The 12,572-nt window shown below is 42.0% G+C and overlaps 1 protein-coding gene across 7 annotated transcripts in view; it reads right to left on the minus strand.

The window, feature by feature from the left end:
- Positions 1-12,572, minus strand: part of MPP7 (membrane palmitoylated protein 7) — a 236,338-nt gene that overhangs the window by 26,161 nt on the left and 197,605 nt on the right. For 6 of the 7 annotated variants that reach the window (XM_025204421.1, XM_006023781.3, XM_006023780.3 and 3 more), the window contains one exon: positions 3,077-3,247. The exons of the other annotated variant lie outside the window; for it this stretch is intronic. In XM_025204421.1, the coding sequence (XP_025060206.1) occupies positions 3,077-3,247 (171 nt within the window). The remainder of the gene's footprint in view (positions 1-3,076; positions 3,248-12,572) is intronic. 7 annotated transcript variants of the gene reach the window in all.

Consider the following 12,572-nt stretch of genomic DNA (forward strand, 5'->3'; position numbering starts at 1 on the left):
GGTGGTTGCCTGACAGAGCCCTAGGAATTGCAGAACCTACTGGAAATGGATTCTCTGTTTTGTCAACATGTTTTGCACTTTCAAAGACTATGTGCACTGTAGAGGATAACATATATAAAGAAGGCATCTTGAGACTTCTAGATAAAGAAAGGTCATTTTAACTGTTAATGAACAATATGAGGAAGTGGCTGAAACATTGCAATTCTTTTTGGAGTAGGACTTCTCCAAAACCATGGCAAAAAATGATTGTATAATTCTGCTGAAACACCATATTATCATATTATTATTTTTCTGCCAAGATCCAAAAATCTCAGCCTATTTTGTTCGCTATACTCACAGGATTATTCAAACCTAAGAGGCACTTTATTCAAAGAGCATACAGCTATAATATAGTTTCTGTAACCACTGCCCAAGCGAATAGTCCCACTGATTTTCCCTGAAAGTTTACAGAGCTTGACTGATTATATAGGATATAAAAAACAAAAAACGAACACGGGCTGACTTCAATACAACATAGTTCAGAATGATCAATGACTACAACTGATTTCAATTATGGACAAGACCTGTAACCTTCATTATGCTGTTTGCACTAGTAATGATATCGCTATATATTCTTCTTCCTGGGTAGCTCTGACAAAGACTCTCAGCAAATGCTGATTCATTCACGTGTGCTTGTATGCCCATCCTGGCTTTCACACTGGTTGCCATTCCTTTGATTCTTCTGTCATTGTGGTTAGGGCCTTGAGGAAGTGAGCCTTACTGACATAAGGCAACAGCAAATCTGCCTTCCATCTCTTCTCCAGTCACCTTGATGATTCTGAATTATCACATTTTGCTTTCAGTAATACAGGTTACTCCAGCTAATGTTTGTACAGTACTTGGAAGATTCAAACATTCTGGAGTGGGAAGTGTTATGGGCAAGTCATCTACAGGAAACTACTCACTATCATGATGACTTTTTTTTATTTGCTAGAAAACCAGGGTTGGGCCTAAGCCAGCCTCTCTTGGCAGGACTCCAGGCACTAATGAGCACATCTTGCAGGTACTGAATTAAACAGATGCATGCAATCTAATGTTTAATAGTTATATCTGCCCTTAAGGCATACAAAGCAGTCCTCCACCAGTTGCAATAAATGATTACATGTCAAAACCATTGCCCCATGCTGGGCACTTTGGGCTCACTTGGCAGATGCAATATCAGGTTTGGGAGCAGCTGAATAACCTCTTTTTCTTGACTGATATGAAAGGGAACTTCAAGAACAAATAGATACTATCTTGGTGTGACAATGGTACATACTACCAATAGGCAGTCTAGCAAATCCTTGAGAATCATGTAACCACTGTGGGTGTAAATTAGTCAACAGAGCCTGAAGAAAGCTCTATTTGTTAGTGGGAATGAATAGCTGGGAAATTTAACGGATGCTCTCCCTGGTAGGAGAGCTCTGGTAACAGGACATGCTGCAGTCAAGACCTATCCTAAATCTAGGCAAAGGGTGAGTCGGGCCAAGAGATACATTCAGTTGCAGACTACTACAGAGGGGCCCTTGTAAGCACAGATTACAGGAATCCCTTGTTGGGGCCTACTTTTTTTTTTTTAAACACACAAAGCAATAGCTATTTGGGAGATTCCTCTTCTCAAACCATATGCTGTTCAGAGAAGCCCTTCTTGGCTGTTTGTCAAAAGCCACTGGGGACTTGTTAGGGCCACTGGCTGATGGGGTAAACCATACTGGACTTTAAATGAGCAGCGGGTCATTAGTAGAGATCTGGGTTTTCTGTTCACTGTGGAAAACATGGATTTTCTCCTTTAAAGGAGAGAAATACAGATTTTCTCCTTTAAAGGAGAAAACAGTGGGAAACTGCACATTTCCTCTTGCAGGCTGGCAGAGTTCCAGCCTGCAAGGGGTTGCTTGGGGCTGGGTGGGGGAGTGGTGATGGACACACACATACATGGTCAACAATACAGCCAGGCAGTGATGGAAAGCAGCTCCTCCAGCTGCCTGCAGGTAAGCCTGTGGCAGGGAGGAGGCATAGGAGATGTGGGGGTATAGGCGATGTGGGGGGAAGCAAATTGAGGCCCCCATGGTGAGGGAGGAAGTGGGGAAGAATTAGTGCCTGTGGCTGCAGGCACTGCCTAGCCAAGGTGGGACCTGGGGCCAGGGTGGGACCTGGGGTCAGGGTGGGAATATGTGGCTGTGTGGCCAGGCCAGGCAGCAGGACAAAGCCAAGGGCGGCTCATCCAGGGGGTTACAGGGAAGCAGGCTCCCAGCTTTTGCATGCACTCCTGGGGAGGGAAGCATGCGGGTGCACAGGCCCTCCCCCAGATTTGTATGCCAGGCAGGGGAGAATGCAGGCTGCCTACTGCAGGCTTGGGGCTCCTTGCACTGCTGCACTCCATAGCCCAGCAGGCAAGACCCAGTGCAGGAGGGCGGAGAGGCTCGGTGTTGCCACCACTGTGGGGAGACCCACTCCAGCTGAGCCGCCATGACAAGATGTCTCTTGCCCACCGAGCAGTGGGGGGATAGGTGGGAGGGGGAGGTGTAGCCAGTGCTACAGTGCTTTACTACCCTCGTCGTGAGAATTTTTTTCCAAACATCTAACCTCAACTTGCTGCAACTGGAGACCATTCATTGCTCCTTGTTCAGCCATCTGCCACCACTAGCGCTATCCTCTTTGAAACCCTCTTCAGGTACTTGAAGCTGTTATTAACGCCCCTCCCCCCAGTCTTCTCTTTTGCAGACTAAATAAGCCCAGCTCCCTCAGCCTCTCCTCATAAGTCACAAGCCCCAGCCCCCTAAACCATTTTTGCGGCAAAAAAAGCAAATTGCAAACCAGATGGATAGGAATGATTCTATGAAGGTTTTACTTATTATTTTCAGGACTTGACCATGGAGTTAAAGAAAAGAATAAAAGGTAACATAATAGTTTATCTATCATTATGTTTCAACAGGAGGTTGCAGAAGTACAACATGCTACATATTTTGCAGTTTGAAATTAAAAAAGGTCTTCTGTTATAATACTGCCCTAATGTTTCACTTTAATTTTCCCTTTCAGAACTAAAAAAATAACAACTTACCGACCAAAACTACAAGTCTGTATTTCTCATTAGGCTGACGTTTATATTTTGCAACTTCTTCATAAGTTGGGATATCTGCCGTATCATATTGATCACTCTTCTTGCATTCATACATGGATTTGTTTGTTTTTTTATCTTTTCTGCTAAGTCGAAAGCTTCTTCTGAAGCCAGCTGCAATAAGAACAGGATTGTTTTTAAGAAAGGAAATTGATATCTGAAAACAACCATTGACCATTGGGTAGCAAGGTTGATAACTAGGCAAAAAATAGCAAACTGGCCATTTCCATGAGCAACTGTATTAGTGGCCAACACCAAGGGTAGGCCTTTCCTGGCTGTGGGCTGGACTGGCCCCACCTTGGGTCAGAGGCAAGAGAGCAGGTGCTAGGATGCTGTTGTTGTTCATGTTCATTCCTGTGGCAACAGGGAAGCACTTGCAGAAGGCACCCCCCTCTGCCAAAACCCCAAGTCCACGTCCTGCATCTAAAAGGTTCTGCAGGCCAAATCTAGCCTACGGGCTAAGTTGCCAATTCCTGCCCTACACCAATTGCACATTTTTTTTCTGTTGGTTTATTACATGGATCAGAAGAGAAGAATTCCAGACAATAATTTAGTAATGTGTTACTTGAGTACTAAACTATCAGCGTCAATTTTATGTTGAAATATGAAGCTGCTTATACTGATTTTTCTATCATAATTTCATAAGGCAATTACTAATGCAGATGTGATGTCATTAAGATAAAATACCAATTAATTACTTAAGTGTTGTATACATTTAATGGATTTACAATGGAAACAAAGTCTGTAGTAACTCATGTATTCTACCTGAAGACACATGGAATCATCATGTAATGGTAACAGAGCACAGGTGGGATAGGGTTAGTAAAAGCTACTACTGTGAATAACTATGACTTGGTTCCATGCTGCTATATTGTAGAAATATGGGCAGACTCTCCCAAATATATTTTAACTTAAATTTCATAATAGAAAAATGTCATAATACAATCAAATAGGAGTATTCTGGTTGCATAAAGCCATTTTGTGCGTACTAATACACTGAAATTCTACCAAGTTGGAATGAAATGTCTTAGTAAATATACTTTCATTTATAATCCTATCATATTTTTTGCAACCATAAGTAGCCTATAATTGTACAGATAGTGTTATACTCACAGTACTTACCTGCAGTTGATGGAAATTACACATGCACTTATATATTCTATTGGGTAGAACGGTATACACTTCGACAGTAGGATAATACACTAGTATCTCAACTGCACTCCATTAAATTGTAGTAAGGAAATTAATTCGTTCCACCTTTAATCACTGCTTTGCTTAAAATAATTAGTGGAAACTAAAAATGACAGATGATACCTCTGTTGTGGAAATGGATGACCACCGTACCATGTTAACATCCTTATCTCTGTGTAATAAACAAGTAAATGACCGATGCACAAAGAACTGAGAAAAAAAAACTATAAGAAAAAATCACAATACCTATATAAATACATGCCTGAACACATGTGCACCCCCATACCACACACCCACCAATAAAGACATTTCACACAAAACTAAATACGCAGCAGCCTGTCTAAACAAGAGTTTCAGCTATAAGACAGCATAAAAACTGGAGACATCTAAGAAAGAGGGATCTGGGTGTATTGGTCACTTGTAGGGTGATGAGGACTTGACAATGCAATGCAGCTGTGAAAAGGGACGACACAATCCTAGGGCATATTAGGCAGGGTATAAACAAGAAGGTACTATTGCCATTGTACAAGACATTGAAACATCCAAGTTAGAATACTGGGTGCAGTCTTATCACAAATATTTTAAAAAAAGATTAACTTAAAACTGGAATGATTTCAAAGAAAAGTCAGTAACATGGTTAAGGGAATGGAGACCTTTTCTTATGAAATAAGATGAAAGAGTCTTGGGTTACACAGTTTAGCAAAACAGAGATTGAGATATGTTGACTCTGCATTCTTGGGGTGAACATGAAGGAAAAGCTGAGCACTAGGACAAGATCAAACAGCTATAAACTAGCCATGATAACTTAGATTGGATATTAGAAGATTTCTAGCTATCAGAAGTGTGATGTTTTAGATTGGTCTTCCAAGCAAAGAACCCAACTGACTTAAAATTAAATTGGATAAGCTTGTAGAAAGAATATGATAGGACAGGGAGTTCCGACTCCACATACAGTGGAGTGAGGTGTCTGTGGCCCTGAGACTGGGGTAGAGAATTGGCTCTCTTATAATTTAGAATATGCTTGGTAATCTCTTGCCTCAGGGCTTCTACTGGTTGCCAGCTGGGGCCAGGAAGTATTTCTTCTTCTCTTAGGAACACTACTGTTTTCTTGGATTTTTTTCTCCCCACATTCCGTCCTCCTAAGCACTGGGATGCTGGCCACAGCTAAGGCTGGGGGGCGAGGGGAAGGTTCAATATGGTGTGCTGATGCTTCTGTCAATATATATAGGCAAAACAGTGATTCCTCATTGGAGGGCCTGGGCTCTTCTGTTTCAGGTCACAGAGATCACCAAATCTGAAATATTATCCCTAGGACAGCTTGGCATGGACTGCATCCTTGCTTTCCTCTGTAATGTAAAGTCTTCTCCCTACAAACTTCCGAGCACATATTAAACAACTGTTTATCTGTTTTTGTACTGGTAGGGCATTGGCAGTGCCCTTGTTTCCCCTGCTCTTACATCTGGCATGTATTAAGTGCTGCTGGCATTTCAGGCATTGTGCCTAGTAGTTGTGTGCTAGAGTCTGAAGTGTTGGACAGACACTTGGATGGGATAGTCTAGTCAGGGGTGATCCTGTCTTGAGCAGGGGGCTGGCTTAGATGACCCTGTGAGATCCCTCGCAGCCCTACTGTCCTATGATCCTATATAATCATCTTAAATGATCCTATACTACTCTCACCAAAGGTCAGGAAGAAAAGTCGTACTGGACAGCTGAAATCATACCAATAGATTAAATCCTCCTGAAACAGCATTAAAAATACAAAGTGTAGATGTATCATTTAAAAAGAAAAAAAATCCTGTTTACTAGAGGTGCACCAATACATTTGTCTGATATGTATGTAAAGAAAATCTGCTGTATCGGAAATTGGCCCAATGGGGGCCGATAATTTGGGTGATAAATGCTAGTGCGTGCACACAGCTGCAGCACAGCACTCAGGCAATCAGGAGCACAGCCCAGCAGTGGGGACAGCTGCCTCCAGCTGGTGGCTGCAGCCCCCTCCATAGCCCCTGCTCTGAGTCCAGTGAGAAGAGCCCAGCTCCAGCCCGCAGCTGCAGCCTGCCTGCTTGTCCCACGCAGATCGGAGGGGGGGACACCCCCCCTCCCCTTCCTGGGGTGCACACAGCGGTACGAGCTGCCCTCCACCCCCTGCAATGAGCCATGTGTCCATCCTGCGCCCCATCCTGCCCTGCCGCTGCTGGGCAGCACCTGCCCCTGTCCCCTCCCTCACTGCATATTGATACTAGTGAAAAAGTGTGTATTGATACTAACAAGAGATCATAAAACAAAATAATGCAAAGCACCACAAAGTACACCACAAACCGTATTAATATACACTGGAAAAATAAAGTTTAACATTCTCACTAAGTTTAAAAACAAGTCTAAGCCTACCAAAAACTAAAAAGACACTTTTATGTACAAAGCATTTAGTATTATGAAATTGAATGAAGATGAAAGGCGCGGTAAGTTACAACTGTTTTTGAGGAGTAGACATCAGGAGAAGTTTACCATTTGTATAGTTAGTTATTGAAATTAACTAGAAAAGAAAATCCTGTCACAAAAAAAAAATCTCCCATGAACATCAGGTGAAATACTTTTGAACCAATTTGCTGATTTCAAGTACGTGACAAGAAGCCTGCTGGCCGTGCTAAGTTATAAACCAACCCCCAAATATAACAAGTTTAGTGAAATAAAGTACAGCTGCTACAAGGAAAATGGGCCACTAATGCCTCCAACTCTTAACACTTCCCAATCAGAAACTTGGACTAATAATTATGGCCCAGCAGCATTAGAAGAGAACACACAACTTCCAGTGCTGAAATGAAGAAAGAGTGGAGCAATCCCAAGTTAACGCAAAGTAAAAGCTCATATATATATATGAAACAGATATAAAAAAAATGACAGAGAAACTGTACCAAGATCAGTCAATGCATAAAAAAAATTATATTTAAAAGTCTTCTAAAGAATGTTCTGCTTATAATTATAAGGGAATAAGAGAACAAAGGCTGGTAACTGAGTTGCATAATTAGTATGCTAGATTACACATGTGCCAGGTGAAAACAGTATGTGCACTCTGCAGTGTTAGATAAAGTCCAAGTTTATCAAGAAAACCTTAAGACCCACATGCTGCAGTTCTCTGTTATTCACCAAAACTTAACCAAAACAGCACTTAACCAAAACAGCACTTAAGTACATGCTTACCTTATTGCACAAACAAGTAATTTGCTGCTTTTGGTTCTAATACTATACATCTTATATGTGCAGCACATATACATAGTTTATTTGTGTATATTATACATACATCATACAAGGTAGAGGGAAATGGTTTGGGTCCAGTGAAGGGTATTCACATTCAGTAAAATATAACTTTTGTACTAAATATTAGTTAGAATTTCTTTCCAAGATATCTGGATGCTTTTTCCTGCCCTCAGTGGATTGGAAAGCTCCCCGCATACAGTATTTCTATTGTTATCCAGTAATCTGCTTAAACACATAGCAGATTTCTAGCTCCACTTGTTTCTGGACAGATTCCCAGTCTGAACATTTAGACAGGGTTAATAAAAACTCAGATGACTGGATTTTTAAAACAAAATTGAGAACAGTAAACAGATAATATTCATCTATATCTATTGTATGCTCATAAAGAAGCTTGTAATGTAGATACAGTTTTAGTGCATTTGGCAAAGACATTTTTTTAAATTCCCAGGACATTATGTTAGAAATACACAACAATATAACCTGACTCCAGGATTCTTTACTAACTTAAAATATTAAATTTTACCAGAATCATTTGGGAAGTGAGGCTAAAAGTTAATTGTAATAAAAATTACAGAATTTCAACACAAACAGTATGAAATTTTGTATTTAAAAGGCTCTGCAAGCACGCAAAAAAAAATCCTTAAAGAAAGCAACCAGGAATATTTTGCAGCCAAACTACCAATTTGCCTAACATGCTAAGTTTGGCGTTTTCTTTGCCCTTATCAGGAGTTTCACGTAACTCATAAATTACTTGGAAAAAATGAGAGAACTTTGCAAATGACTCCCGAATTGTAAAATAAGAGCACAGACATTATGCTTTCCACATATGTACTATATCAATATATTTGCAGCTACAAAAACTGATGAAGTGTTTGCAAGTGGATGGTCCTGTACCTCTGCACTCTTTTACCATATCATTATTTTCTAAATTATGCACTCTTTCAACAAAGGCCTGGTCATCTGCCTAACTTCCTCATTCACAAACTAGGCTGTCAGCAAATTAGGAGATCTAAAGTTACAAGAAGCCATATAAATCTAAAAATTCAAAGGGAAAGCTTGAATTGTAACCTTACATCAATCTACTATACCTAGGTATTGCAGCTCATATTGAGGGACCTACCAAAATTGCGATTAAAAAAAAAAATTACTGAAAAGAAAATGCTGGCTCCCAAAGGGAGCCAGGAGTCTCAGGGAACTGTGGGAGCCCACCAGGGTGGAGAAGAGGGAAGGGAGGTCTGCTTGCTTGAAGGGTTGCCAGCAAGATGGATGCCACCCCTGCCCCTCACCACTGATTGGCTGCCTCTCTCCACCAATCAGTGGTGAAGGGCGGAGCTGCATAACAGGCAGCCCTCACAGCCTATCAATGGCAAGGGGCAGGGCCACTGGGGCCCCTTGGTCTATCAGGATGGGTGGGGTGACATCACTACACTCTACCCATGAAATGGCTGCTGGGCCCCACACTCTGCCCATGAAATTGGTGGGCAGCTGCCCCAAATTTGTTAGATCTCTAATCATAATTGTTAAGATCATAACTAACCAAAAGAATTTGCAATACCTAAGCATGGGACTGAGTGGTTGCTTAGCAAATTTGTAGATGACACCAAGTTGGGTTGAGTTGCAGACATTCTGTAGGGCAGGGCTAGGATCCAGAATGACCTGGATAGACTGGAAAAATGGTCCACAAATCAACAAGAAAAAGTGCAAAGCCCTACACTTGTGATAAAATAATTGAGTGCATAAATACAGACTGAAGAATGACTGGATAAGCTGAAGTACTGCAGAGAAAGACCTGGGAATTACAGTAGCCTATAAACTGAATGTGAGCCAACACCGTGCTCTTGTGGCAAAAAAGTACACTGGTGTCACTTTCAAAGGCAAAAAGTATTAACAGTGTCACTTTCAAATCAAGAGAAGTGATTCTTTGGCTGTATTCAGCATTGCTGAGGCCTCACTTGGAGTATCCAATTTTGGGCCCCACAGTTGAAAGAAGATGTGGGCAGATTGAAAAAAAGGTTCAGCACAGAGCAACAACATAATTAGAGGCCCAGGAACTGTGACTTATAAAGATAGCTCTTTCAGCCTTAAGTTATTTAGTCTGAAGAAGACGACTCAGGGGGGGATTTGATAACAGTCTTCAAATAACTGAAGGGTGATTAGAGAGAGGATAGAGATGGGTTTTTCTCTGTGGCCATAGGGGACAGGACTAGTAGTAATGGCCTGAAGCTGCAGCAGAGGAAATTTAGGTTGGAGAATTAGGAAGAATTGTCTAACTACGGGGGTACTTAAGCATTGGAACAGGCTATCTAGAGAAGTTATGGAATCTCTATACCTGGAAATTTTCATATGCAGGTTGAACAGACACTTGACTGAGATAGTCATTGGCAATGCATAGGGGGTGCACATGCATCCCCTGAGCTGGGCAGCACACCCCCTGTGACTGACTGCCACTAATGCTGCTGGTGGTGCCTGCGGGTGGTTGCCACTCGCCACCCTCCCCCTCACTGCTGACACTGCTGGCAGTGTCTAAGGGCGGTCATTGATTGATACTGGCCGCCACTGTTGGCGGCATCTGTGGGTAGACACTGACTGCTGGTTGATACTCACCCCTCCCCCACCGCCGACCCTACTGTGGTCGCCTGTGGGAGCTCCCCAAATCGCCCTTGCCGCTCCTGCAGGCAGTCACCATGCCCCCCAGCCTCCAGGGGCATGCATCATTCATGGGGATAGTTCAGCCAGGAATAATCCTGCCTAGAGCAGAGTCTGACTAGATGATCTTGTAAAGCAGTGGTTCTCAACCTTTTTTTTTTTTTTTTTACTGCAGCCCGGTGGGAGTGGGACGGGGTAGGAGGAGTCAGCTGCCTCCCTCCCAGGGCTCCCCATCACCCAGCTTTAACTCTGGAAGCTCAGCTGTGACCCCGGAAGTCGCTCGCTCAGGCAAACAGATGGGGGTCTAGGCAGGGACCTTGTGCCACAACCCGGCAGCCAACCCACCGCGGCTCAGTACCGGGCCACGGCACAGTGGTTGGGAACCTCTGTTGTAAAGTCTCTTCCAGCCCTACTCTCCTATGATCCTATGAATGAAAAAAACCTCTTTTCATTTCAGAAACTTCAGTATGTCTATATCTTAGAAAGCCACTCTAAGTGACAACTTGCTTAGGCTGCCTTCTCTCTGCCCTATTTAATTTAGACCTTAAATTAAGATTTTTAAGTACAGATTTTTGAAAAACTGTTTTAACTTGGGGGGAAATCTTCATGGAAATTCTTGGTTATTTCATTCAGGAAATAAGAATTGCTTTTAATCTCTTAAAGATAACATGTTTATACACTATATGAGTCTATGAAATGGTGCTAAGGATTCATCCAAAACCTAGACTGAAAAATACTGATGTGCACAGAGAATAAACAAACTTTTCAAAGTTAAAAGCTCCCAAGCTTTTTAAAACTATGAAAGAAATACTAAACAGTTCCAATTCTTCCAATTTCACATCGCACCTAATCATAATTTGTGGAGGTGGGGAGGGATGGGAGGGAGAGGCAGGAATCAAACTATTGGAAATCAGAGTTTAAATTAAGTGCCAAGAGACTGTTGAGTCCAATGACTTGTCTGCAGAATGTGAAAAAAGTGACAACAAATTAACTGAAATGAGCACAACTTTTTAGTCACTGCAATAGGGTTTCCATACTGGATTGTACGCAAGTTCATGAGAGTGGCAAGGCCCTTTGTGTTAAAGTTTAAATACAGCATTTATGACATTTTAAACATTTTAAGCATTTCAAAGACTGTTCAAAGTGCTGCCCTTTGATGTGTCCTTTGGATCTTTTATATTGGACATACAAGGCTATGCATAAAAAGCTGCATTTTAGTTTGCCTCTGAATTTGAAAGTAAAGTCTTCCAAAGTAAATTTTACTTCTGAAGTAAAATGTGTTGGCAAAACCTGCCAATACATCTCCACCACCCCCCACAATAACTACACCCCACAATAGGTCCATTACCATTCCTGGACCTTACACCTGCACCTCTAGAAATGTTATGCATCTCATCCAGTACACCAAATGCCCTGATGGAAAATATATAGGAGAAATCAAACAACAACTGCGCACCCGAATGAACGCACACCAAAAATCTATCGAAAACAAGAATACTCAACTACCTGTGGGGGCACATTTCTCACAAGACAATCACTCCCTCTCTGATCTCTCACTTCTAATCCTCAAAGGGAACTTACAAAACACCTTTCACAGATAAGCCTGTGAACTTCACTTCATAAATCTACTGGATACAAAAAATCAGAGACTCAATATAGACATTGGATTTATGACACATTACATCTGATATCCGATTCAGCCCGACATCTGATTCACCAGGTACCTGCCAGACCTAACCTTTTACACTTTTCTTCCCCCCGCAACCCTTCCCTCCTTTTCTGCCCTTCGTCTTCCTAATTTCCAGCCATTTCCTATTTCACAGACAGCCTTTCTTCTACCTTGAATTACCACCACTGTAGAATCTCCCTTACTCACCTTGGCATTTTTCCTCTGCTTGTCTCCCCTCCCCCCGCCCTAACTCTCCCCTCCCTGCTTTACCTTTTGTTTTCCTAATTTTGACCTATTTATATTCTCACTGACATCGTGTCACACTTTTAGCTTCTCTCATTCCTTAGAGTCTCAGAACAGCAGAGACTTTCTATGCCTGAAAAAGGGTGACTGTGCCTGAAAGCTTACCAAGACCTTTTTTCCAACTACTCAGTTGGTTTAACAAAAGATATCACATCTACTTAAAGAAACTTGCCTACCTATGTCCTTAGACCAACATGGCTACAACCAAAAACAAAGTAAAACCTTAATACTTGCACAAGGCCAGAGGAAGAAGTGATCTTTGAAAAAAGACAGGTGCACAAACATCCACCCATAGTCTGACCTGTAAATCCCACTTACAAATACACTAAGGCCAAGCAAAGTTGAAAACTGGAACAAAGTGGGGAGAAACTCTAC

The sequence above is a fragment of the Alligator sinensis genome, unplaced genomic scaffold (assembly GCF_000455745.1).
Source record: "Alligator sinensis unplaced genomic scaffold, ASM45574v1 scaffold309_1, whole genome shotgun sequence".
In the NCBI taxonomy this organism is placed as follows: domain Eukaryota; kingdom Metazoa; phylum Chordata; order Crocodylia; family Alligatoridae; genus Alligator; species Alligator sinensis.